The sequence below is a fragment of the Aspergillus ibericus genome (genome assembly GCF_003184845.1).
Source record: "Aspergillus ibericus CBS 121593 unplaced genomic scaffold BO80scaffold_5, whole genome shotgun sequence".
Taxonomy (NCBI): domain Eukaryota; kingdom Fungi; phylum Ascomycota; class Eurotiomycetes; order Eurotiales; family Aspergillaceae; genus Aspergillus; species Aspergillus ibericus.
This window is the reverse complement of record NW_020292103.1, coordinates 335,136-361,740: the sequence shown is the minus strand read 5'-3', so window position 1 is coordinate 361,740 and position 26,605 is coordinate 335,136. Positions and strand designations below refer to the sequence as shown.

At 51.4% G+C, this 26,605-nt stretch overlaps 8 protein-coding genes across 8 annotated transcripts; 6 read left to right on the top strand and 2 right to left on the bottom strand.

Annotated features, from left to right (window-relative positions):
- The first annotated feature begins 999 nt into the window (after positions 1 to 999).
- Positions 1,000 to 6,279, top strand: BO80DRAFT_461706 (pleiotropic drug resistance family ABC transporter). Its single transcript, XM_025722460.1, has 5 exons — positions 1,000 to 1,881; positions 1,972 to 3,484; positions 3,635 to 5,128; positions 5,178 to 5,641; positions 5,691 to 6,279. The coding sequence occupies exons 1-5, from the start codon at positions 1,304 to 1,306 to the stop codon at positions 6,112 to 6,114; spliced, it is 4,473 nt and encodes a 1,490-aa protein (XP_025578963.1). The 5' UTR covers positions 1,000 to 1,303; the 3' UTR covers positions 6,115 to 6,279.
- A 2,803-nt stretch (positions 6,280 to 9,082) lies between these two features.
- BO80DRAFT_347065 (putative C2H2 finger domain protein) lies at positions 9,083 to 10,444 on the top strand (the record flags this gene model as incomplete). Its single annotated transcript, XM_025715404.1, has 1 exon — positions 9,083 to 10,444. The coding sequence occupies one exon, from the start codon at positions 9,083 to 9,085 to the stop codon at positions 10,442 to 10,444; it is 1,362 nt and encodes a 453-aa protein (XP_025578962.1).
- A 2,208-nt stretch (positions 10,445 to 12,652) lies between these two features.
- BO80DRAFT_205069 (isocitrate lyase/PEP mutase family protein) lies at positions 12,653 to 14,199 on the top strand. The gene is made up of 3 exons (XM_025714246.1): positions 12,653 to 13,521; positions 13,579 to 14,060; positions 14,111 to 14,199. The coding sequence occupies exons 1-3, from the start codon at positions 13,035 to 13,037 to the stop codon at positions 14,177 to 14,179; spliced, it is 1,038 nt and encodes a 345-aa protein (XP_025578961.1). The 5' UTR covers positions 12,653 to 13,034; the 3' UTR covers positions 14,180 to 14,199.
- A 574-nt stretch (positions 14,200 to 14,773) lies between these two features.
- Positions 14,774 to 15,694, top strand: BO80DRAFT_461703 (putative O-methyltransferase; the record flags this gene model as incomplete). The annotated part of the gene is made up of 3 exons (XM_025722459.1): positions 14,774 to 14,869; positions 14,923 to 15,597; positions 15,656 to 15,694. Exons 1-3 carry the CDS (start codon positions 14,852 to 14,854, stop codon positions 15,692 to 15,694), a joined length of 732 nt encoding a protein of 243 aa, XP_025578960.1. The 5' UTR covers positions 14,774 to 14,851.
- A 667-nt stretch (positions 15,695 to 16,361) lies between these two features.
- Positions 16,362 to 17,511, top strand: BO80DRAFT_399003 (trafficking protein particle complex subunit 4). The gene is made up of 3 exons (XM_025717455.1): positions 16,362 to 16,599; positions 16,661 to 16,783; positions 16,903 to 17,511. Coding segments are annotated over exons 1-3 (558 nt in total). The 5' UTR covers positions 16,362 to 16,597; the 3' UTR covers positions 17,336 to 17,511.
- On the bottom strand, positions 17,152 to 18,798 carry BO80DRAFT_398999 (proteasome regulatory particle base subunit RPN10). The gene is made up of 4 exons (XM_025717454.1): positions 18,606 to 18,798; positions 18,510 to 18,548; positions 18,228 to 18,447; positions 17,152 to 18,147 (listed from the first exon to the last, which is right to left on the bottom strand). Exons 1-4 carry the CDS (start codon positions 18,629 to 18,631, stop codon positions 17,602 to 17,604), a joined length of 831 nt encoding a protein of 276 aa, XP_025578958.1. The 5' UTR covers positions 18,632 to 18,798; the 3' UTR covers positions 17,152 to 17,601.
- A 109-nt stretch (positions 18,799 to 18,907) lies between these two features.
- Positions 18,908 to 20,693, top strand: BO80DRAFT_373966 (uncharacterized protein). The gene is made up of 3 exons (XM_025716579.1): positions 18,908 to 19,195; positions 19,251 to 19,542; positions 19,612 to 20,693. Exons 1-3 carry the CDS (start codon positions 19,048 to 19,050, stop codon positions 20,333 to 20,335), a joined length of 1,164 nt encoding a protein of 387 aa, XP_025578957.1. The 5' UTR covers positions 18,908 to 19,047; the 3' UTR covers positions 20,336 to 20,693.
- A 965-nt stretch (positions 20,694 to 21,658) lies between these two features.
- Positions 21,659 to 25,631, bottom strand: BO80DRAFT_347059 (GTPase-activating protein LRG1; the record flags this gene model as incomplete). The annotated part of the gene is made up of 6 exons (XM_025715402.1): positions 21,659 to 22,120; positions 22,176 to 22,462; positions 22,517 to 23,614; positions 23,680 to 24,333; positions 24,407 to 25,109; positions 25,170 to 25,631. 6 exons carry the CDS (start codon positions 25,629 to 25,631, stop codon positions 21,659 to 21,661), a joined length of 3,666 nt encoding a protein of 1,221 aa, XP_025578956.1.
- Between the last annotated feature and the right edge of the window lie 974 nt (positions 25,632 to 26,605).

The window sequence follows — 26,605 nt, the reverse complement described above, 5'->3', positions numbered from 1 at the left end:
CTGGCATATATTTATTAATATCGTTCTGCAACCGTCGGGAATTTTATGCGAGATGTTCGCTAATCTAACATGTGGCTTCATGTTATCTTGCCTGAGAGTGACAGGTCAAAAGCAGATGTTCCAAAAGAACATTGACCAGGCAAGTAGTTGGATTCTCGTGAGAGATGACGATTCTCAGTGGGCAACAAGCAGAAGACGATCTGCCATTTCAGCATAGGCCCTGACAATCGCAATAATTGATGACAGTTCGACTTAGATCGCCATCAAGCTCGCCCGTATCCGAGGGACAAGTGGGAAATGGTAATGCACATAACAGCTCGGATGGGTTTAGATCCGGGGTAGCGGTGGGGTTTCGGATGGAGACCAAACGGCTCCCGAAATACGTATCGAATACGCATCCAATCAGAAGCGATGATCGTACCCCCCGCAGGGACACTGAAGTATGGCCAGCGTATCCGAATGAAGAAACCACCTCGTTTAGGTGGCGTCACCCACGGTCCTGGATCATCAGGCCAACAGCTCATCATACAAAGATGACAGAATAGCCGTTGTTGGCGAACACTGGCTGACGAATGAGTCTTAACCAGGTTCGGGAATACAGGCTGGGTACCTGGATGCCGTTGGGTCCTTTGAAGTTTAGATGTCCATCATCATCATCATCCTCATCCTCATCATACGGTATCAATAGCTGTCTTTTGATAACGAGACCTTTGGCGAAATTTCTACTCAGGCACTTCCTTCAAACACAGAGCAATAGGCATCGTGGTTTCTTCGGGGGCCGTGCGGGGTGCAAGGTAGATACCCCCCGGCTACCCAATCTGGTAGTGCTTAGGTACTGGTAGCGACTTCCCTACTCAGTAGTCCGTACTCCGTATTCACGGAGCATTTCTCCTTTGTTGTTTTGGCACTTGGCCGCCACCAGACAGGCAGAAATAACGCGTCCCAAGACCCAACCTATCCCCTTGGTCACAATCATCGCGCGCATTTACTGGGTAGGTACTAGCTTTGGCTTGAAACCTTAGACGGACCTTGACCGTCAGTTGATTCCACGCCATGTGAGGTCGGATGCCTACTTTCCGTCTTCCGTGCTCTGGAACCTGTCACAATATACGAACCTTATCGGACTCTGACATTTCTCTGACCACCATAGCTATTTGTTTCGGTCCTTCTTTCCCTACCCTACTTTCTGTTGATTCCCTCCTGTCACCTTTATCTAGGTCCTCTTCAAGGCCCAACTCGTCGCTAGTTTATCTCACCTGCTTTCTATTATGCCCCGCGTGACACCCGACCTCTGACCGTTGTCATGGCCAGCCAGGCCGCACCCCCTGCGCCCTTTGGGGCTACAGCTGTCTCTACTGCTGTGGGTAGAGAGCTTGGAGGCTCGATGCGGACATCAATGCCGTCGGAGGAGAAGACGGAGAGCTCAGACTCAGCTTGTCTGGAATCAGAAGACGATATCGGACGGGGCAGTCAGCAGGCGATAGCTGCTCTAGCACGCAGTCTCTCGCATTTATCCGATAAAAGCAGCATCGGTGAGGGAACCAATACTTTTCTCGACCCCACTAGCAACCCCGAGCTGGATCCCAACTCGGATCAGTTCAACTCGCGCAAATGGACCAAAAACTTGCTTCGAATCACCTCGCGTGACCCAGACCGATATCCCCGCCGTACTGCGGGTGTCTCCTTTCGCAATCTAAATGCTTTCGGCTATGGTACCGCCGCTGATTATCAGGCAAATGTCGCAAACATGTGGCTCAAGGGATTTGGTTGGCTTCGAGAAAAGCTGGGCTGTAGGAACAAGGTCAGGATTGATATCCTTCGTAACTTTGAGGGATTTGTCCACAGTGGTGAGATGCTTGTCGTGCTTGGTCGCCCTGGAAGGTAAGCTCCGCAGTCAGCATTATTAGCATCTCGCAGTCTACGGTATCCATGGTCTTGTTGCTATCTGTCGCTAACTTATGATCTCTGCAGTGGTTGCTCAACCTTCCTCAAAACCATCGCAGGTGAGACCCACGGCTTATGGCTCGATCATGGAACCGATATCCAGTATCAAGGTATATCCTGGGACGAGATGCACAGCCGTTTCCGGGGTGAAGTCATCTACCAGGCTGAGACTGAAATCCACTTCCCACAACTCACGGTGGGCGAAACACTTCACTTTGCGGCACATGCCCGAGCCCCATCCAACAGATTCCCAGGCGTCACCCGAGGGCAGTATGCGACCCACATGAGAGATGTTGTTATGGCAATGTTGGGCCTGAGCCACACTATAAACACGCGAGTGGGCAACGAATACATTCGAGGTGTATCTGGCGGAGAAAGAAAACGTGTCAGCATAGCTGAGACCATATTGTGTGGCAGTCCCTTACAGTGCTGGGACAACAGTACACGCGGTCTGGACAGCTCAACGGCTCTTGAGTTTGTCAGAAAATTGCGGCTTTCCACAGAATACACTGGGTCTACTGCAATTGTGGCAATATACCAAGCTAGCCAAGCAATCTACGATATTTTTGACAAAGCCATTGTCCTTTATGAAGGCCGGCAAATCTACTTCGGTCATGCTGATGACGCAAGACGTTTCTTCATTGAGATGGGGTTTGAATGCCCAGACAGGCAAACAACTGCTGATTTTTTGACTTCCTTAACCAGCCCGACGGAGCGAAAGGTCCGTAAGGGATTTGAACATGCAGTTCCTCGCACCCCGGACGAGTTTGCGGTCCGGTGGAGGGAAAGCGCTGAGAGAAAACAGCTGTTGGCCGATATTGAGGCTTTCCAGACCGAGTTCCCATTGGGCGGGGACAAATTGGAAGAATTCAACCGCTCTCGTGCTGCTGAAAAGGCCAAAAGAGCCCGGATAAAGTCACCATATACACTATCATACCCAATGCAAATTCGTCTGTGTCTTCGCAGGGGCTTCCAGCGCCTCAAAGGCGATATGAGTATGACATTGGCTAGCGTCATTGGCAACTGTGTTATGGCTTTGGTCGTCTCTAGCGTGTTCTACAACCTTGGTCCGACAACAGATAGCTTTTTCCAGCGGGGGGCCCTCCTGTTCTTTGCAATTTTGCTGAATGCATTTGCAAGCGCACTCGAAATCCTTACGCTGTGGCAACAACGACCGATAGTGGAAAAGCATGACAAGTACGCACTCTATCATCCATCAGCAGAGGCAATCAGCTCCATGCTCGTTGATCTCCCATCGAAAGCAATTGTCTCCGTGGTATTCAATCTGATCCTTTATTTCATGTCCAATCTGCGCCGTACCCCGGGACACTTCTTCGTGTTTTACCTATTTTCTGTAACAACTACCTTGACTATGTCAAACATTTTCCGTTGGACTGGAGCTGTTTCGCGATCCATGGCCCAGGCCATGGTACCTTCGTCCATTTTCATGATGATCCTTGTGATCTATACAGGCTTTACAATCCCGGTCCGGGATATGCATCCATGGTTTCGGTGGTTGAATTACTTGGATCCGATCGCGGTAAGTGCACCTCTGGTGATTCTAGTATGTAGCAGAAGTACTGCAAGACCCTACAGAAAGGTGCAATGACATTCACAAGCCTGCAGCAAAATACGCCCCTCTTTGACTCCCTCTACGCAAACTTTGTGGATGCTGCTAATCATAGAATAGTATGCTTTTGAGTCTCTCATGATCAACGAGTTTAGTGACCGCCGCTTTCCCTGTGCCCAGTATGTACCTTCTGGCCCAGGTTACGAGAACACTCCCATTACGTCCAAGATTTGCAGTAAGAATGGTGCTGTGGCCGGTCAAGACTACATTGACGGCGACAGATATCTGAATATTTCGTTCGAATACTACCGGTCGCACCTCTGGCGCAACTATGGCATTCTCTTGGGGTTTCTTTTCTTTTCCCTTGCCTGCTATATTATCAGCAGTGAATTAGTCCGTGCTAAGCCTTCCAAGGGTGAGATTCTGGTCTTTCCTCGAGGAAAAATCCCGGCCTTTGTCAGGAGGGTCCCCGGTGACGACGATGTGGAGAACGTCCCGACCTCGGAGAAACAGCGTATCGGCGCCGAGGAGCCCGACCATACGGCTGCCATTGTCAAGCAAACATCTATATTCCATTGGCAGGATGTTTGCTACGATATCAAGGTTAAGGGTCAACCACGCCAGATTCTGGACCACGTAGATGGGTGGGTTAAACCGGGAACTTTAACTGCCCTAATGGGGGTCACGGGAGCTGGAAAGACTTCTCTCTTGGATGTGTTAGCTAACCGGGTAACCATGGGTGTGGTCACCGGGGAGATGCTAGTCGATGGGCGGATGCGAGATGACTCTTTTCAAAGAAAAACCGGTTATGTCCAACAGCAAGACCTGCATCTGGAAACGACTACGGTGCGGGAAGCCCTTGTCTTCAGCGCGCTGCTTCGCCAGCCAGCGAGTACGCCTCGGATGGAGAAGATCGCCTACGTAGAAGAAGTCATCAAAATGCTCAATATGGAAGCATACGCCGAAGCTATTGTTGGGGTTCTGGGTGAGGGATTGAATGTCGAACAGAGAAAAAGATTGACGATCGGGGTAGAGATTGCGGCCAAGCCTGATCTCCTTCTCTTCTTTGACGAGCCCACTTCCGGACTTGATAGTCAAACTGCGTGGTCCATATGTTCTCTTATGCGGAAGCTGGCAGATCATGGACAAGCGATATTGTGTACAATTCACCAACCGTCAGCTATCCTGATGCAACAGTTCGATCGGCTGCTGTTTCTAGCCAAAGGGGGCAAGACAATCTACTTCGGCGAGCTTGGACAAAATATGGAGACTTTGATAAGATATTTCGAGGATAAGGGCTCGCCAAAATGCCCAGGGAATGCAAACCCCGCGGAGTGGATGTTGGAAGTAATCGGGGCTGCTCCAGGATCTCATGCTGACCGGGACTGGGCAGAGGTGTGGAATCAAAGTCCTGAGCGCACCCAAGTCCGCTTTGAGCTCGCTCAGATGAAGGAGGAACTATTACAGCGACCCCCGCCTCCTCGAATGGTGGGCTATGGGGAGTTTGCCATGCCGATTTGGACGCAATTCCTCCTCTGTCTACAACGGATGTTCCAGCAATATTGGCGAAGTCCTTCATATATCTACTCAAAGGCTTCCATGTGCATCATACCTGTAAGTATATTGCGCATCTCCGGAGTACAGAGCTGACAAGTATTTGCAGCCTTTGTTTATCGGTTTCACCTTCTGGCGTGAGCCAAACAGCCTCCAAGGGTTGCAGAATGAGATGTTCGCCATATTCATGCTGTTGATCATCTTTCCCAACCTCGTGCAACAGATGATGCCGTATTTTACCACGCAACGGGCTTTGTATGAAGTCCGCGAAAGGCCTTCCAAGGCGTACTCCTGGAAAGCGTTTATGTTAGCCAGTATTATGGTCGAATTGCCCTGGAATATTCTCATGGCTGTCCCGGCATACTTCTCATGGTACTACCCAATTGGTCTATACCGCAACGCCTATCCATCGGACACGGTCACCGAAAGAGGTGGCACCATGTTTCTCCTCGTTTTGATCTTCATGATGTTTACCTCGACGTTCAGCTCCATGGTCATTGCAGGCATCGAGCACCCAGATACCGGTAGCAATATCGCCCAGCTTCTGTTTTCATTCTGCCTTATCTTCAATGGGTAAGTAATCAGCCCCTCTTCTCTGTCCGAAAGACTTATCATGACACAGCGTTCTTGCTACCCCATCGGCCCTGCCTCGCTTCTGGATTTTCATGTATCGAGTTTCGCCTTTCACATATCTCGTGTCCTCTGTGCTGAGCGTGGGGATAGCGGGAAACGATGTCGAATGCTCCGACATCGAGCTGCTGCATATACCGCCTCCAGCGGGACAAAACTGCTCGAGTTTCTTGGGATCATATGTTCACGATTACCAAGCGAGCCTGCTTGACCCTGGAAATACGACCGAGTGCCTGGTGTGCTCGATATCCACGACGGACCAGTACCTGAGCGCACTGAGTATGAGTTACTCGGACCGCTGGCGTAACGTGGGCATTCTCTTCGTGTATGTGGTGTTTAACGCTTTCGCCGCCGTGTTTTTGTACTGGTTGGTTCGGGTACCGAAGAAGAAATCCGTAAAGGAGAAGGAGGAGTAGACAGGGAGCAGGATCGGAGATGCTATGGGAGGATTCCGGCTGGGGAAGTCAGGCTATGTTCTTACCATGTAGAGTACATCTGGGGTATTTTCTTTTGTTTGCATGATTACTGATCCCAGCTGCCATTGCTGAGGATCAATAGTTCCACATTTACAAGAACCTTGCTGTCTGCCTTGAGAGTTGTCACCAGAAAAGCCTAAAGGATATCCAAGTCGTCGCAATTCTCAGGATTCCTATGCTCTACTGCCTCGACCGGGCTCATGTCACGTTGTACTACTTCATAGTCTCATGATGTCACTCAAAAACGCCTAGAAGGATGTTCAAGTAGGCATGTTTCCGAGCCATCCATGTGATGCCGGCCGTGGCTGGGGCTGTGGTGCACACGCATGCAGTCGCCGCGGCCCAGACGCCCGCGCCTGCAGCGGGCAGGCATGGGCTGTGGCCCCGAAGGAAACGACGCCCGGGCGCGAATGAAATGAATCATCCTGGCTGTGAGAGGGGCGCCCGTTGTGCGTCGCGGAGAATGCACAACATTAATGGTGTACTGTGTACGGAGTACCGAGCAGGATTCCGGGCCTGCAGTACGGAGTAGGCAGTACGGAGTACAGAGCCAGTAATTACGATACGCATACCGACAGACTGATCGAGCAGGGATGTGGTCGCAGCAGCGGCTAACCGCGCGATCATGTGCCAGGCAGCCAGGCAGAGTGGATGGGGACTAAATTTCCCGGATGCTTCCGAAATTGGAGACGGATCTCGCACTTATTCCCGCTTCCATGTATCAATTATCGATGCCATCAGCAGCAGCACCCAAGGATGGGTGATGGTACTAAATCGCTTGGCACCTTTTACGGAACCGGGAAATCGAAGCAAAGAAGCCTTGTAACAAGACTTCGTGGCAGGTGGGCGGGTGTGCAACTGTATGTTGAACAAGGCGCATTCAAGGCACAGCACAGCCGGCGCCTCAGCCACACAACTAGTTATGCCTCTGTGAGTCAACTGTTGGATGCCAGTGTATCCCAGTCTGCAGCGCAACTTCATCCAGACCTGATACGTTGGCCTTTTGAGTTTTGACGGGGATGACAGCACACCACCGGCTAGTTAGCACATACTACCTACTAGTACGGAGTAGGAGTCTCCAGGATCTATCCAATGATTCCAACGAATTGTTGACTGGTTTAGTCGATAGATCCTCGGGCCGTGATTGGCTTTGGTGCGGGGATCGGCCGATGGCTAGATCCTAGGTACCCCGTAGTGTATCCATCTTCATTGATGTTTAATTAAATCTTTAGCGAACTGTCCTATGGGAGGTTAAGTAGTAGATACTCGCGGAGTCGGAGGTTTGTCGCGTGGTGGTGTCGTACCCACGATTTTCTGGCCCCCAAAAAATTGGACGCCAAGTGGACTTGAACGGCCGCTTCAAGATGCGCATCATGCACGGCGAACAATGACCGGAGTCCAGCAGATTATGGGAGGGAAAGGGGTAACCAGAGGTGGGTCGGTGCCCTCTGCTCACCTGCCGGTGATACGGTACGATCCAGCGACAATATCCCAGCTCGGAGGATGACCAAAGTGCTAACGAGAGCCACCATCGACTAACGGGAGGACTGGTGAGCTGTCAGACCCTAAGCGGATATCCTTGGGCGGGTGGCTCCCCAGGACCCCCCCGGAAGCACTTCGGATCAACCGTCGTCCATCGTCATTTCTCACCATTCCAGAAGCGTGTCTGCCGGGGAAGTTGGGAAGGTTGGACCAGCGTGGCGCGGGCGTCGTGCGGGCGGGCGTGCGTCGGCGGCAGGCCAAATCGCGCCCGGAGGAGGGCAACACCTGGGCAAGAGGCAACCAACCATGAAAGTGGATGGTCCCCATCAGGATTCCGATGATCGCTGGCTCTTGCCTGTTCAAGAGCCCTTGCAGTGCAACCACGAATCAGGGCGGGGAGGGGGGACAGCAAATGACTCGACGTTGGGTCAACGATAACGCTCGCTAAATGGGCCGCGAGTGGCCCCGTAGGTTTGGCCCCCGAAATGAACCCTGTCGTGGTTCCCCCCGTTGCCCGACTAATGCAGGCTTAGCTCAACACTGCCTATCATTTGAGGCTGAACCGGGCCCTCCCATTGCTCCCATTGCTCCCAAGCAATGTTGGGCAAAAGACGAGAGTGCAGCAGGGCCAATCGGGCGGTGGAATGTGGAGGCGTGAAACCTGAGTTGGAGCCACGAGGGGAGGAAATCCTCCTGGGCCACTGACCACTGACTGACCAGAGACTGGCGAGGGCACTGTCGTCGTCGCTCACCGTCTTTGCGGCTCTCTCGGGGAATCGGACTGTCGGCCTCGGACGGGCCTGGCGACCCTCCCAAGTGCCAACTGCCAACCCTCCCAAAGATCGATCCTTTCCTCTGGTGGATGCCGTCGTCCTGTCAATCCCCAAACACGAGGACCACCATCCTTGCAACCCACAGGCGCCGTCTTACGACGATGCCATTCGAGCTCCCATAGCGGAAGTATTACCCACCCCAAGGGAAGAATAATTAAAATCGGATTAAGGATCGTGAAAATCCAAGACGGGAAAATTAAAAAAAGGGGGTTCCCCTCGAGAACGATGGGCTCTGACTGGCTGGGCCGTGTAGATTGACGTCCAGACGCCCGGGCTAGAAGATTATCGACCGTCACTGCAGGGGCTCACTGTGCTCCGGCTTTCCCAAGGTGCACTCCAACCTGAGCGTCTCGACGAATAATGGCTCAGTTCGTTCATTCGATGCGGCTCAACAATGGCCTTGACTCCGCGCTGCTCTTGGGTCCCAGTGACCCCACCGAGTGTACCGCCCTCCTAAACCAGTACATAACCATGGCTTCCCCAGCTGAAGTTGTAATGCCCCTGGCCTTGGTGGTTATAAAGCAGCGATCCCCTTCCCCGTTGGCATCGTTCTGGCTCCCTGAAAAGAAAATATTCGTCGCAGCTTATGAACCATGGCCCACTTCCAACCCTTTGCAGACTTCCCGCATATATCCTCCGGGGACAATCTGCCCCAGGATTATGAGCTGTTTCCCAGTCAGTACGAGCCTTACACGGACCCCACGATGATTCAACAGCCCTCAGCCTACCAACTTCACCTTTCCCCCGCCGACCTTTCAATGAAGAGCGCCTACATCGCCCCCTCTATGCCGTGGTCAGCCGAGCCGATCTTGTCGCATAACACCGGTTCATTGCCTGCCCCCTCTGGTTTCAATTCTCCTTGGAGCAGTGATCTTATCTCCAGTCCAGGAGCAGACAGCCCCACTAGCGCTAGCTTCAGCAATCTCAACATGGGCTGTTATATGTCCCCTCCTTATACCTGCGATGATGTCGTGCTTCCGCAATCAGGGCTCGAAGCTTGCTCCTCCCCGGCGTCTTTCACCGACGCCGACAGCCTCGTGGTGCCTTCCCAAGTGTATCCTGATCCCGATCCTATGGTGAAGCTGGAGACAGAGTCGGATAATGCCATGAGCGGGGCTTTTAGCTATAATAGCCCTCCTCGGCACGATGAGTTTGATACTGCCTATGACGTTCGAAGCAGCCAATATTCAGACATCACCAGTCAGCAAGACGTCCGCAGTTCACCCAGTTCTCAGTCCAAGCCACGGCAACCGTCCAGACCTAACACTGGCCGCATAGTCAAACGACCCCGCAAACCCTCCGCAAAGGGGAGGTCTACCTCCGCGGCCCGGGCCAATACCAAGACTGGCGGTAAGAAGGATGGTGCGGTGACCGGCCGAGTGTTTATCTGCAGTTTCTCTCATTATGGGTGCCAAAGCACTTTTGTTTCGAAGAATGAGTGGAAGCGCCATGTGACTTCGCAGCACATCCAACCGGGATTCTACCGTTGCGACGTTGGACGCTGCAGTCTCGACAATCTCAGCAAGAATAAGACCTTAGAACCAAGCAGCTGTGCCTCATACAACGAAACGCATCTGGTGAACGACTTCAACCGCAAGGATCTTTTCACCCAACACCAACGTCGCATGCATGCCCCCTGGGTCGGTCGGAGCCGCAAGCAGCCTGAAAACGACCAGGAGCGAGATGAATTTGAGCAGAGTCTCGAAGCCGTTCGGGCTCGCTGCTGGCATGAGCAGCGCAAGCCGCCTTCCCAGAGCCGCTGTGGCTTCTGCGGGCAGCACTTCACTGGGGCGCGGAGCTGGAACGACCGCATGGAGCATGTCGGCCGCCATTACGAGAAAGGAGACACCCAGTACGAAGCAGAAGATACCTTGCTGCGTCAATGGGCAATGGAGGAGGACATCATCCGGCAGGTGGAAGGAGAGTGGAAGTTGGCCGGCCTTTGCGAGAAGTAAAGGCGACCACTGCTGCCCCTCCCCGCCTTCCTGTTTCTCTCCTCTCTCCCCCCACGAATTTTCTTTGCGATGACTCTCTTCTTTCTTGTTCATTTCTTTTGTTTTACCCCCCGTACTTCTTTCTAATACTGCCTATCCCCCCCCATGGGTTCTGCGCAGAGAGAACGCACGGACTAACTGATGATGACTGATGACTGATATCCTGTATTCAACTATGCTGGTTTGATATGTCCCTTTGGACTTTTGAGATTTTCCCGGATTTTGCACAATACCCCTTCATACTACACCGAGAGAAAGGACGGAGCACGGAGATACTGCGCAACATGGTTTTGGTTTCCGGTATTATTCGAGTACTTGGAGTTCCTCCCTAATAGAGAATACGATACGATCTTACCTTCTTAATTTTCACTGCAATTCAGTAACATTACCACCCGTAGTTCTTTTCTCAGCCGCAGCGCTTACCCGATCAATGTAGAAGAATCAGACCATCTCTTTCTTCCAGAATGTACCCAGTAATCTATCCCTAGCGCTAAAGTCGCATCTCCCTCTCTGCCACGTCCAATCAGCATAGCCACCCAAGTCCCAACGTAGTGAAGGAGCATAGCATCAACAATAATCCTATAAAAGAGGAAATAATTCGTCCCACGTGGCATGGCACGGCTACCCCGGCGGGCGCCCCAGAATCGGACGTATCGGTAAGTAGGCACGAAGTACTCCGTACGTACCTATCGTAGCTTACTTGCTTTTCCCTTTCTTGGTTGTTCTGGGCCTTCGGTTCTACTTCCACATCCACCTTCGGATCCGAACTCAGATCTACACGAGGTCTATGCCACGGACCTACGGTCTGAAACGTTAGTTATGCATGGACGGACAACGAACTAACCTCGTGGATGCGAACGGTTTAGTTAGTCCATGGGTGGTTTGTCGATCGTCGGCTCCGAACTGGATATAGATATTCGACCGATGACGCCCGTTATGCAGAGCTAGTCACTAGTAGGTCGGTAGCTTTCAGTCTGAAGTAAAATCACCGAGAGCTGCTGATCGGCGACGTGACACTATGTATAGAAAGACATCAAGTAGACTCGTTAGGGGACCGGACTAGCTGGTAAGTGGTTACCACTTAGGTACGCCACTGTATCAGAATTCAGCTCGGGCTTGGCCGGGGAGAGTGAGATTTTAGTGTAGTTAGAATGGAGATCGGCGGGTCAGCTGCATGTACATAGCTTGATCTGGACTAGATTTTCTTATTGCTGTTTGCTGGATTGGAACTAAAAGAGGGAAGGATGGTTCTGGCGTTGGGCTAGTGTATGTAATGTGGTCGTATTCTATATTAGGTTGTTCCTGTATTAGTTTCCTTTCTTGGGCAAGAGCCGTGTTATTAACAGCTGACAGGGGAGATGAGGGTGGTGTGGAGTATTAGTACTTTCTGCAAGTGTAAGGCGGAGGAATGATAGGATGTCAAGTTCAGCTGTGGTTGCCAAGGTCATGACATCGATGACATTGACGCGCGCGTGTTTGATCCTTCTGTTCCCTTTTTCATCTCCGTTGGTTTGGTTCCTGGGTTGGGGTGGGTTCTTGCGGTCGTGTCTTGTCGCTTGGGTCTTCAGTAGTAGCGTGTCGATTGGGATTTTGGGCTTAGATAGTAATAATATCGGTAGCGATGATAGCAGCGCTAACAACTCAATTGCTAATAGTGTCATAGGCCCGAAAAGCCAACTTTCGTCGATAAAACTTCACGGATCCTTTCGATTGTTGCTCTAGGCATGGCTTTCGTCATTTCCTTCGTGTTAATCGTAAGAGGTAAAGTTGGAACTAACTTTCCATAGCAGTCAGCGTACTCCGTATGGAGTATGATATGCGCGAAATCGAAGTGGTCTGACCGCTAGAGAGGCACCGTTGTCGCAGAAGCCCAGCTTTTATTGCTTGATGCCGGTCGGGCCTTGCATATCTGAGCCCTCTTAGAATGCAGGGCAGAGGTCCTGAGGAATGTATTTTCTTCAACATGGTGTCTTCTGTGTGTTTGGCTTGCTTTGACGGTTTATGCGCAGCATTGTCTCTGTCATCTAAAGCCACCTGACTGCTTATTGTAGAGGCATCAGTTCCGCTGAAACACGTTTCCTGCTGCCAGGAAGTAGAAGGGATCGCTCACTGGCATTTAGAAGCACCACTCACAGTTCATAGAGAAAGTATTTGTTGGATCTATCCTTATCGGTTAGCTCAATTATGGCCTGCCCTTCCTTTTACCATGGGATAAAGGCATATATATTATCAGGATACGCGATCAATGGTTTTACTGAAAAAATGAGGTTTACATAGCTAGCATTATTAGAGTCCTTGGTCTTTCTTCGAAAGCGGCTGCCGATGGGCTGTCGGGTGAATAGTCCGCTGTCTGTTGGTGAGGATATGACGCGTGCGGGGATCCAAGGTCGACAGCTGGACTGCGGGGTTTCAACTGCCATGGCAGTCACGACCACCACTTACTCAAACACCTTCTGGTCTCTCCAGCCTGTGAATAACCCAACAGCAGTGAGCATTGCTTCCTTCAGCACCGAAGTCAAGTTCACTCAGTCTACGTCTTCTCTACATCCCAATGGCCTCACAAAACCCCACTCCATACCCCTTCCAATTCGACACATCCAACCACATCGAAACACCCAACGGAAACTCCGAAGACACCACAATAATTCTCAAAAATGTCCGTGGACGCATCCCCTCGACACAAGCCTCACGTTTACGCACAATGTGGCTGGAAGCCTATCGAGACCCTACCAAGATCATAGCGCACCCTTGCGGCTACGACGCCCTTTCATCGCGACTGATTGAGGAAGCCGGCTTCCCTATGATCTTCATATCCGGATTTGCTGTGGCGGCTTCTCATGGACTCCCTGATACGGGCTATATTGCAATGGGAGAGATGTCCAGCAGGATCCAGGAAATTGTCCGTGTGACAAGTATACCTATCATGGTGGATGGAGACACGGGGTACGGGAGCGCGATGAACGTGCGACGGACCGTGGAGTGCTTTGCTGCTACAGGAGCAGCGGGAGTGATGATTGAGGACCAGACATGGCCGAAGAGTATGTTTCACAAATGCATGCCCTTGACACGCTGGTTATACTAACTGGGATGCATAGGGTGCGGTCATACAAAAGGCAAGTCGGTTGTGTCAAGAGGTGAGGCCTACGCTAGGATCCAAGCTGCGGTGGATGCGCGTAACCAAGGACAGGACATTTTTATCCTGGCAAGAACGGACTCCTTAATTCATGGGTGGGACGAGGCTATGACTCGGGCGAAAGAGTTTAAGCGGATTGGAGCAGATGGCGTGTTTGTCGAAGCATTACCTGATAAAGAAGCTATGAGGAACTGTGTGAAGGAGCTGGATATTCCAATGCTGGCTAATATAATCGAGGGTGGAAAGTCGGAGAACTTGTCGGCCAAGGAACTGGGTGAGTTGGGATTTGCAGCAGTGGCATATCCATGGACTCTGGTTGCTGCAAGGCTTAAGAGCATCCGTGAGGCTCTGGATGGATTGAAGCGCAGTTTTATGACTGGAGCTCCTCCTATGATACTAGGGTATTCGGAAGTGTGTGAAGGTGTTGGGTTCAATAAGTATTGGGTAAGTTATCTCAGCAGCCTGTCGGTCTGGATACTGACTCTATCATAAAGGATATGGAGCCAAGGTATGAATATGACAATGAAGGGCTTGTGAACCCGACGAACGAAAATGAATCATGACACGACCCGCTTGATGACTTTGAGATGCTGCACTGAGTTCTCAGCTCCACGTACTGCATATGCAATGGCCGCATGATATGGAACCAGGACATAGCTGGTAGCGTCGGAAATGAATAGCCCGAAACATATTATATCATCCAAGCCAAACCCACACCATCGAAGATCTTTAGGCACATTAAGACTGAAGGCAATTGCCAGAAGCAGTTAGATTCTTAGGAACGGTGCCGATGGCTGGCCTCGGTGTTAAGCGTTACGGAACTAGCAGCCCTAAACGGCATTTGTGACCGAGTGTTCGGTCCTAATTGCCGTATCAAGGTACTGCTTCCGCTCGGCTTATAACAAGTTCTGCCTGAGGCGTCACAAGCGGATCAGCCCTACGGTTGCTATTGACTGATTGTATGTCCAATTTCCACATGTGCCCTCAACCAAAATGACGACGATTTCGATCGGAGATAAGGATACTGAGTGGCGCAGCAGGCTGTGGATAAAGTCTCAATTGTATGAATGCCTACCCCATTGCGTATCAGCTGTATATAAATACCCATCGTAGACGCTTGCCTTCTCAATCAATTCAGAACAGCATTTAAATCCACAGCCATACAATCTCCTCAATACACCATCGTCTACACTTCAGATCCCCATTTCACACTTTCTCTGAACCTACCAAGCAAAATGGCTTCCGAAGACAACGTAAGTCCATTACCAACCTACCTCAACTCCCTCAACTCACTGATGTCCCTCAGATCCTCCAAACCAACGCCCTAGCCGTCCGTGAATACATCCACTCTCAGCCCCAAGATGCCCTACTCAACAACCCATGGGCAGTATACCAAGCCCTGGACCTCTACAGTCGCACAGCCCGCCTCATGAACTTCAAGCAAGCCAAGCTCAACATCGCCCAAGATGCCCTTACGACCATGGAAACCGCACCCAAGGTCATCCTCGAGTTCGGAACCTACATCGGCTGCTCCGCCATCGCCTGGGCCGCCATCCTCCGTGATCTCCACGGCCCATTCGCCGAGGGTCTCCACGTCTACACGTTCGAGGTCAGTGAAACGGTGGCCGAAGTAGCCCGGGACTTGATCCGGGTCGCGGGAGTCGAGGATATCGTGCATGTGATCGTGGGGCCGGCGTCAGAGTCACTGAAGCAGCTCGTCGAGGAAGGAAAGGTGAAAGTGAAGGGAGTCGATATGGCTTTCTTCGATCATTGGGAGAAGTTCTATCTGAGTGACTTGCAGCTGTGCGAGGATTTGGGCCTCTTCCATGAGGGATCCAGAGTCATTGCGGATAATACGGATATTCCGGGAGCACCGGACTACCTGGAGTATTTGAGGGCTGGAGGGCGCGGTGGGGAGGGATCGGTGAGGTATGAGACGGAGTCGTTCCAGTCTGAGCCTGTGAGCGAGAGGCGGAAACCGGTAAGTTTGATATCTGCTTGTGATGCTTTGAGACGGAATCGTGGCTAATTTCTGGCAGAATATGGTCGAGGTTTCGACTGTTGTGGCAGCCCCTTAGACAGGTGTTGGTGATGAGATGATGGTTATATGATTGGACTTTTGTTGAGCGATTGGGTTGATGATTTGTATATGGAAAGTGCATTGTTTGCCTTGACGAGAGCCATGTGATGATTTGTATTTCTTTGGATTTTATATGAATACAACTTAGGTGAAGGCTGATTGAGAGCATGTCTCCTCTCCGCTATAAATTCCAATTGTTCTCAAGGGAGATCCGGACACCCTATATTTGAACTCGCAAGATGTGAAAGAAAGTGTCATGAAATCAAAAACTCAGTCCTCCAAATAATGCAGATATACCCAGAATAACACTTCATTATCAGAATAAAATAGGATAACGTTCCGGTTCTGGATATTCTAACACAGTAGCATCTGTATCTTCCAGCGGATAGCAGTCAATACTGTTGTTGACGTACCATGTCACCTCCATTGACAGTAAAAGCTACAATCTAGCTGCCACTAAGTATCACATATCCAAAGAGAGTAATTTCAAATCCATAGCATCTTACTCAACCAGCACCCTCGCTGCAATACAGCCAACTAAAGCTCAACCCCAAGCTACGACATATCCCACCCCATTGGCCAACACCCCCTAAAACCAAGGCGGTGAAGCCAGCCGCCCCATCGAAACAAGTGCAGTATAGCCACCCAACCAACAACACCAGCGCCAGCTCCGCTCCGCAATATGTCTCGGGCAAAGACACCCACCCCCATGCTATGATGACACGAACAACGATTACGATGTGAATGCTCAAAAACCAAACGAATTCCTCTTCCTAACCACCATATCCCCCACCAATCTACCACCAAACTGAACCGATGTTACACGAGCCAACCCCCTGAACACCCACTCAAAAGAACAGACCCAGGAACAACTAACTCTCCGACACCCACCCCCTCCGCAATGTCCGTCGCAAACGCGCCCCTCACAGTATCGGAATCAGTGCTAATGAAATGGATTATATAGGGCCGTCTTCTCCCTCATAATCATCAACAAAGCCGGCGGATTAGTCTACCAGCGCGAATTCCAACCCGGGTTGCGCAAACTCTCCACGAACGATTATCTCGTCCTGGCGGGCACGTTTCATGGGTACGTCCCTCCTTCCCTCCCTCACTCCCCTAAACCTCAATGAACGACAAACCAAATTCCACAATCGAGTTGAACAAAAAGGAATTAATCTATATAGCTAACTGAACTCTCTACAACAGCGTCCACGCCATCACCCGCTCCATCACACCCAAACTCCCCCTCGCGGCCATCCCAAACCCCCCCATAACACCCACCACCGCAACCACACCCTCCCCCAACATCGCCTCCCCCTCGAGCACCTCCACCCCGACGCCCTCCTCCTCCTCCGCCTCCGCCGGCGGCTACACATACCCGAACCCCGGCGTGCCCGCCACGGGCCTCGAATCCCTCGAGACAGACAAGTTCCGGTTAACGTGCTTTCAGACGTTGACGGGGACGAAGTTCTTGTTGTTTACGGAACCGACCATGGCGAATATTGATGTCGTCATGAAGAAGATTTATGAGCTGTATGCGGATTTTGTTATGAAGAATCCGTTTTATCAGTTGGAGATGCCGGTGAGGTGTGAGGCGTTTGATCGGAATTTGCAGGGGTGGTTGAGGGGGAGGGCGTGATTGATTGCCTGGCGGGTGATAAATGGGGGTAGTGTTTGATTTCTAAGGGTAGTAGGGGGTTCTTGTTTTATTTTCTTGCGGCTGTAATGGCATATCAGGCGTCATAGTTTGTATCATGGAACACAATCACGATGGCGATAGACTGCATATAATACCGCATCCGTTCAAAAGCGTGGACCGCTTTCTACAATTACAGCACAAAACGAAAGTACATAAAAACGCCGGGTATGCATCAAATCATCCAGGAGGTTGTTCGGCTCTCCACACTAAGCAGTGTCCATCTTGTCACTATCGTCCTTCTTGTCTTTGCTCCCGCTGGAGCCTTCCTCGGGGATATTCTCCAGGTTCGCTTTGCGCTCTTGTTCCTCCCGCTCCCGCTTCTCCTTTTCTTGCCGGTTCTTCTCCTCTTCCAGGGACAGGCGAAGGGCGAAGGCCAATTCGGGGTCGTTCTCAGCCGCATCCTCGAATCCAAAGGAACCATCGCCGCCTTCGGGACCGGCTCCCTCTGCACCAGCGCCGTCACCACCCAGGATAGGAGTGAGCTGAAGCTCCTCACTCAGCAAGTTCGGGCCGGGCGGGATGATGGCGAGGTTGGAGCCGTCGCCACCCTTGACGTTCTCAACGAAGGCCTCCAGCTTCTTGGTCTGGTCGGATTCCAGGTCCCCGAAAGCGATCACGTCGATGGACACGTTGTTCTTCTTCATCTTCTTGGCCAACTTCACTAACGTCTTCTCGTCTTCTTCGATGGGGGAGCAGGAGAAGACGATGATGCGCTGTCTCTGGGACTTTTCGGAGCGGTGTTTGAGGGCAAGCTGCATCAGTCGATAATTCGTTAGCATTATCTCGTAGCCAGTCCGGAGTGCAGCTATTCAAGAAGCGGAATGAGACATACACCGGCCACTTGTATACTGGAGCTAAGGTGGGCAGTGCCATGGATCTTGGTGCGATGGAGACCGGCCAGAATGCCACCAAAGTCGGAGGTGAATGTCGAGAGGACCTCAGGGCCCTTTCCGCCCATGCTCATGAGACCGACGGCAGATTGGGGGTGTACGCGCATTTTGGTGGTGTGGATGACGCTGACGGCATCGATCTGAGCTTGCCATCGTGTCGAGCTGCAGCTGTTATTAACGGAACCCGACGGTCGACACGGAGCGGTCCAGCACAGGGCACTTACGTATAGTCTCCGTTTCTGCTGCTTTCACTGTTGTCGACACTGTAGATGGCGTTAATAGGTGCGCAAAGAGCTTGGGATGGAGGTGGCTAGACGGACATGATCATGGTAGCTTCGAGCGACATCTTGGCTCAGCGGGTGGGGGGAATTCGGATTAGAAATTGAAAATATGAGGAATCGGATTTGAGAGGGGGATAGAGTTTTGCTAGAGTGTGAGAGCAGAAGGTGGGAGCAAGGAGGGATGAGGAAATGGATGGGGTTGGAGGAGGAGGGATGATGATGGAGCTGCTGCTGGCGACGAGGACGCAGATGTCACACCGTCCCGATCGGAGCTAACTAACCCGCCCACGAATTAAGTCAGCGCTTGTTTATCCTCCATCCGCTTGCCTCCAGACGGCCTTCGACGCGCTCCCCTCTTTCTCTCCCCCCATCCCTTCCGTCCCCAACTTCTCCCCACCACCCATCATACGAAAATCCGTCGACTACTTCCCCCATATCGATCCTGTTCATTACCAATCTCGACTATACCTAACTGCGCCCAATGGCTTCGCTCTCCGCTAAACGCAAGTCTCCCGAAGACGCGTCCCACAATGACGAAGCAAGGACACCTACAGGCAGCCCCCCCCAGAAGAAGCTTCGGATTACACGCAGTCAGAAGCAAGCTCTTATTGATAACCTGCAGCTTGAACGTATGCTTTGCCGACATCAAGCTTTCCTTACTGCGACCTACTAACGCTGTCATAGTCACCGAGCGCGCCCGCAAACTTCGCGCACAATATGCCCTCCAGGCGAACGATCTCCGGGCACGCATTGAGAGACGTATAAACCGCATTCCAATCGCCCTTCGTAAGGCGACAATGGGCGAGCTGCTGGAGAAGCACATGGCCTCTCTCCGGGCCCAACAAGAGAATACGTCACCGAGGAAACATCTCAGCCCGGCCAAAGCGCCAAGGAATTTCGCGACTGTCTCTGTTAGTCCCAGGGTGCACAAGGCTTCTGCTGCAAGCCCCAGTGCTCGCAGGGTGAAGAAGCAAAGGTATGTCGTGACCATATCTCATTTCTGCAGCTATCCTCCGCCACTGAGCCTGGCTAACTGACCATGCAGCCACGGAGAAATCTATTCGGACAAGGAAAACGCTCCCGCAGCAGGAGAATCCCTCGATGTGCTGAAGAACCCCAAAAGACGTGGCAAGCCTGGTGCTGCTGCAGGTACTTCACGAGTGGTATCCCAGGAAATGAGAGGCGCAGACTACAGAATTCTTTCCCCGAAGACGTCGAATTCACGGACATACCCACAATCGCCACTGCGCGCCTCGCCTGAGAAACCCACAAACTCCTCCTATCTTGCACGACCCATGTCGCCTCTGAAGCCATCGAGCCCGCTTAAATCCACATCAGCCAGCATCCCCGGAATGGCGAATAACGCCCGCATTCAACCAATGAAAAGTGCATCCGCATCCATCAGGGACAACCGACCTCCATCACAGGCTAAGAGACCCGTCAGCCGCGCCGCCACGGGGACCAAAGCGATGCGGTCACCGCTGCCAAGACCAGCAACGCGCCAGCTCGAACGCAGAGGCAGTGTCTCATCTTCCGCGTCCTCCGGCACAACCGTTGCCAAGCCAACTCGGACAGGCACGGGCGCTCGGAAGGCAACCACAGCGTCGACATCAAGCGCGACAGCTAAGAAGACGACCATCGCCCGGAGCCAAGCAACTTCCGCAGCTGCCAAAAGAAACACTACTTCTGCCACCTCCAAAAGGGCCCCTACCCCGGCAGGAGGTGACGCTCCCACAGCGGCCCGCAGAGTCCTTCGGAAACGCGCATAAGGTGTCTATCATTAGGTGAATTTAATCAATCTTTCAAATCGGCTTATCGGGACGGACATGGAGTAAAGTGGTGTTACCTTTGCGAGGAACTATAATGAGACGGCGGTTGGTGTACACTTGGAGTTCTATCGGGCTTGCACAATTATCAAACAGCCCATTCTTGGCTACAGAGCCTTTCTGGTCTCACCTTTATATTTTCTCTTCTACCCCTTTTGTTCATTGAATAATTACTCCACGGAGGATTTATCTTGGGGGTTTCTACTCTCTGACGCTTTGATATACATTATGTGAACTAGTTTGGTACCTTGTATAGGTATGAAATACAGCATACAGATCGCCTTTTTGGGTTGAAATCATTCAGGCTTCTATTAGTACCGTTGTCACTGCCATTTTACGAGGAAAAATGTACTGAATATGAAGTATGACTAGAATTTGTACTTCAACAGAGTTGGCACTATGGTATCCCTTCTTTCACAACTGTATGTAAATTACACCTCTTGTTTAAGGAAACATCATCACATGGAGACATGGATGTGATAGAACCAGACACGAACAATTCGGGATATCAGAAAGTAGGTCGTATGGGTAAACTGTCAATAAAAGGGGTAGAAGAAGAAGAGTAGGAAAATGAAAAGAATTGAACGTATGACTCAGCACAGGTATCTTCGCAGTCCTTGGACTGGCTGGCAAATGAACGCAAAGCAAAATGGATCTCGATAGTCTCACATCTTGATCGATCGCAAGTCAGAAAGGCGCAACGCCAGCACGACGGAAGTAAGGTAAGGAAAGGGAGAAAAGAAAGAAAATGCCAGGAGAACGGTCCACGCTGGTTCTCAACTGGAATGCAAGTGGGAAAGGGCCAGAAGAAGAAAGGTAGGGAGAATCGAAGACAGCACCCAAATCCCAGAAATTGTACTTGACAAGCCACACCGGACGAAACGAGGGCCGGGTAGCCAATCGCGTGGTTGGAGATCCAAATTAAGGGGTAGTGAGTGAATCGCGTCGAGACTCACAACCAAATGCAATGCACTCCACACAGTCAGTGCGCAATAGAAAGGAAATTAGAAAAGCCTCGATCCATCAGGAGAAGCTATCAGCCGATCAGCTAAGTAAACCCTGGAAATCATCTCGTCTCGAAAGGAGAACAAACTCCATCCAACCTTGTTAAATCGAAAGAACGCTGAACGGCCCAAGAATACGCCAATAGCAATCACTTTGGGTTCAAAGGATATAGAGGCGGGTAATGCATCAGTAAATGTCTTCGAAACTATGCAGAGAAGTAACAGATGGGTTGGTATCGTTGAGGGCACAGGCGGCCAACAGTTAGCCAGCAACCCCCATAGGCCCAGCACCTGGACGAGACCTGTATGGCATCGTTTGAGACTGTCCGTCGCCTTGGATAGGATTCTGTTGGCTACCATTACTGGTGCTTCGTTCACGATAGTCATTCGAGGGTGTAGGGCCCAGTTCTGTGCCTGTCTGTGTCTGTGGAGCACCACTGGTTGAGTGCTGATGGCCACCGGGGCTTTGAACATGACGCACTGAGCTTTGCATCTGCCATGCTGCGTCCTGAGAGGGATCTGTCTCAATGCGGGCAGAAGTAGGGATATTCGCCCCACGGTTCGAATTCGTGATCGTAACTGTTTCGCCACCATTGCTTGCCTTTGATGAAAAGCTTCCGCGCGCAATGTCGCCATAGCGTCTGAGAATCTCCTTGGTTGTGACTTCAGAGTTCTCTTTGAAGAAGTTCGTGTCGCTAAGAACCGATTGTAGATCTTCGGGTATCTAACCAGAAATGAGAACTCGAAGACCAGGCTTGAGAATAGAAGGGAGTATATACCTCACACATAGTATCGTTGTAAGTAATTAGACAATTAACAGCTTCAATTGCCAGGAAGCTTTCGTCCACCGTGCTATTCTTTGCATTGGGGTAGAGGATGTTGGGTGTCATTACAGTCGCCAGATTATGTATGTCCATCTTACTACCTGACTCCTCGTCGACATGGGAGAAAGACGAAGTCCAGTTAAGGAATGCGAAAAGGACCTCCATGGTATCCCGATGAGCCTTGGGAAGAAGGCAACATGTAAGGTGCAAGATACGTTTCTGCTTCTCCAGGTCGGGTAATTCTGAGGCAAGAGAGGTAAGCAAGGTACGCCGCAAGACTAGGAACTGTCACTCACTTTGTGAAACAACAAAAAGGCGATGGAGCTTGAATGTCAGAAGTGGATCGGGCATCTCACGAAGGAACTTCTTAAGTAGCGCTGCAATCTGGACAGGGTTCTCCTTTGTCATGTCAACTTGCTCATATTTATTGTCGATCAGTTCGGAGAGGTCTTTGAGACGCCTGATATTGCCGTTCTTCCGGAAGACACCCTCCACTGACATATCCATTTGGCGCATGGCGGACACAGCGTCGTCAACCAGGGCTGGAACACGAAGTGCTCCCGGACCCACACCGTGACTAGATTCCGTGCCGTCCTTTTCAACGAGGAAATCCAGACTGACACCGAACATCCCTTTCTTCTTTCCAACCTTCTTGCCTTCTTTATTGAAGGCGCGACCGAAGATGTTCCATATGGTGGGTTTCCGCGATTCGATCAAGGAGAGCAGCTCCTCCAGAGTGAAGTAGCCGTCTAACAGCGGCTCCATCGACAAGACAGCAACGTGCCGGACGATAAAGTATTCCAGAGCGGAAAGCTCGGAGAAATACTTCTTGGTTCTGCCGCCTTGTTCGAGAATATGCTGCTCAAGGCCTGCACCAGATACCCCACGCTGATGGCCATGATTATATTTGGGAAGCGGTTCAGTGGTGCCGACTAGCTTGGTCCCTGCGTGCTTATAGGCGTTGGGACGTTGTTCCTTAGCTTGCTCGGCAGCGACAATTCTGGGAATATCGTCCAAGGTCAATGCATCCTGGTTGCCAAACGTCAGCTCGGTGACCGTTTCTCCGTTGGCATCTTTTTCTTCTACAATCTGGAAGCCATGACCCCGCGAATCTGACCCTTCGCCACCCGATGAACCAGGTCGTACGCTGCGGCCTTCTGGCCCATCGATGATACGAGACGCCCGAGCTTTCTTGTAAGTGGTTGACAGGGTACGCTCGTTCCGGATAGATCGTAGGCGTCGCATTTCGCCAACAGTTTGTTCAAGTGACGATCCTTCAGGAGCGTTTCTAGTCGCATTTGCGTATGACTTGGATCGAGTGGCAGATCGACGCACTTCCCCACCGGGAGGGATGCGACCACTTTCATTGCCGTCTTGTGTGGTGGAAGATCCGTCTAGAGCATGAGTCAGAAAGAAAAATTTTCTCCGATGAGAAAATCCCAAGGTCACTATGACATACCAGAAACAGGCAACAGAGTCCCGCCCGCTCGCAGAACAGCGAGGAGGCGCGCGAGAGCAACTCTTAGCAGGAAGACAAACTGCTGGAGTTTGGTAATGTGTGCAAACCCGACTTGTGTGTCTTGTACGAGTCCCTTTTGAGAACCGCAGTCCCTACAAAAGGGGCGCTTCTCTTTGGAGTTCCATAGTGCATCCTGGAGGGTATGTGTTAGATCCTTTTGGCATGACGCACATGTTAAATGAGGTGGCTTCATATGCCATCTGCTATCACCCAACATGATACATTCATCATCGATAGGCTCTTTGCACGCAACACAGCAATCTGAAAGCTGGTCAGCAAGAGTTTCAACCCCAGCCATTAGATCTGCAAGCGTCTCTTCCTCTTCGGGTGGTCGAAGTGCGTCCAAATCTCCCAGGTGATCCAGGAAATTATGAAGCCCCTCGGACGCCCGTTGCTCTCTCTCGAGTTTCAGAGCTCCTTGTAGGCCGATGCGGATGAGAAGCTTGAGGTAGTGCGCAAGACCTGTTACCAACGACAGGAGCTCCTGGGTGACGCCGAGCTTGCGTACCCCCGTTTCCTGTGTTTTCGAGAGCAACGCAAAGAATGCAACTATCTTCTTACACAGGAGCTTTGCTTCGCGTCCATAAGCCAGATCTAGAATCAAAATCATGCAACTGTTAGCGCCCGATTGTCCGAGTTTAGGTGAAGACGTAGCATCGCAGCAAACCTTTCATGCCTTGGGATTTAATATGTCCCGCAAGCTGATCGATGGCAGAGAAGAGAACATCAACATGTCCAATAAACCTCTTAGCGACGAGAACACCATCCATATAAGTTCCGTTGCTAACATGAAGAAGCATATCGGAGATGCAAGCTGCGGACGACTCTTCGAAACTGGAAAGGATGCTCCATATTTTGTACACTTTTTCCTCCATTATGTCCTCCTCCTCACGCACTCTATTGCGCTCCTCATCGGTGGCATCCGCCTCGGTCTCGGGTGGCTCAAATGGCTGGCCTGTCGGAGCCAGACGGACATTCCAAAACTTGTGGATCATGTAGCACTCGGGATGCCAATGTTGATTCTGCCCATTGCGGAAAATCTCCACAAACTGTTTCAGAATCGCCGTGTGACAACCATGACAACGTTGTGCAAACTGTGTGGAGTAGTGAAAGTGACAGTACACTTTGCCTTCATGCTCGTAGTAGGAGTCCTGCGCACCAAAAACCGTTGGACAAACAGAGCAGGTGAAATGTTCTATATGATACTTGCGTTCTAAGGCCGTAATATACGATCCACGCAAGGCACCGCCACACTCATGGCATAGAAGATCTAAGCGTCGGAAATAATCCGTTTCACATAAGGGATATTGGCCGCTTCCATCTTCTGCGTCGACGGGGAAGAACTTCGATGCCACAATTTGACCGCAGTCCTATACCAAACGAGGTTAACCAAAGCAGAAGGAATGTTTCTTAAGACCCTGGGAACCTACCTCACACTTAAAACACTCAAGATGATATGTTGCGAGCAAAGCTCGTACAAACTGACCGGTAAGTGGTTCGTTGCACTTTTTGCAAATCCGCGACGAACTTCCTGGGGACTTTGTAGGTGGCCGACCATTTGGACGGGACCTCTCCCGTGGCGTTGACCTGTCATAGTAACCATTGCGATCCCGTGGAGTCGAAGGGTCTCTCGGCCCAGGATGACCGGATTCCAGCCGGCGGCTCACACGACCATCTGAGCCTTGAGGTCCATCAATAGGGCTGTTCGTAGAGCCATTCCACCCTCCTGTCCTTGTACGGGGCGAGTCGAAAGCAATATTGCTGTCTGCTGGAGAAGTAGGTGTTTGCGACGAATAACTTCCACTGCCGTAACCGCTGGTGTTGAGTTTCGGACGGACAGCCCCGTTGCCCGGCACGAGGCTGTCCGGCAAAGGAACGTCGCCGGGAGGCATGTCCGTGAAGAACTACGCCTTGCTGGTGAAGATTTGAACGAGTAAAGCTCGGTTGAATGAATTGTGCCGAAGAGAGTCGGAGGTACTGATAGTATTGGCGCCAACAGAGTCAGGGACGGGGTTGTCGAGGTCGGGGGAGGGGAAAGGAGAAGCTAAAGCGAAATTGGAAACGTCGGGATACGAGTCGTTGATGTCGCGCGTTTAACTGATGGTCTCGTCTTCTATATAGCGTGCAATGTTAGCCTTGTGGGTACCTTTCCCGGTGGTGTTTTGCGCGGGATTGTCCAGGAGAATTGGCGACCTTTCCGGAGCAACTCACCTCACGCCATGTAGCTGAAACCTGCGGGGAAGTTTGATGACAGGAATCGGGGGCGCGTGATCAAAGTGCAGCAGTAAAATCGCTCAAAGCAACTGGAACAGTAGTAGGCTATTCAGGGATTAATCCCTCCAAAAGCGCAACCGCCCGCGTCGAGCGAAGCGGAATGGGGAAGGGTTGGAGCTCAAAGTGAGACCAACAAGCGGCGGAGAGCGCTGTCTGGAATCACAACCATTCCTAATCCCTTCCAGCGAGAGACTTTTGGTGGGCGGCCAGAATCCAAGGTCAAGGATACGGGCCGACAAAGCAGAGCAGGGGAGGGTGAGGTCGCGACGAGTCTATAGTGTCGGCTCGAAGGACTAAGAGTGAGGACAGGAAATCGCGTGTTTTGGGGAGAGTGAGTGTGCTGCTGGCAGTTGTCGCTCTGCCCCCCTATGCTTCATGTTGCTGGTTGCCCGCTAGAGACCATCACGTGAAAGGGGTCACCGCCCGTCACACCGCCTGAAGAAGGCGCTTCCATAGCTCCTTCACTTATAGGTGTATTACCAGACAGGGTAACTGTCGCCAAGTACAGTACCAAGTACTGCATGGGGCTATCTCAACGTGAACTAGTTAAAGGAGACACAGTCGGTGTTGTTGCTGACAGCAAAAAGTATAG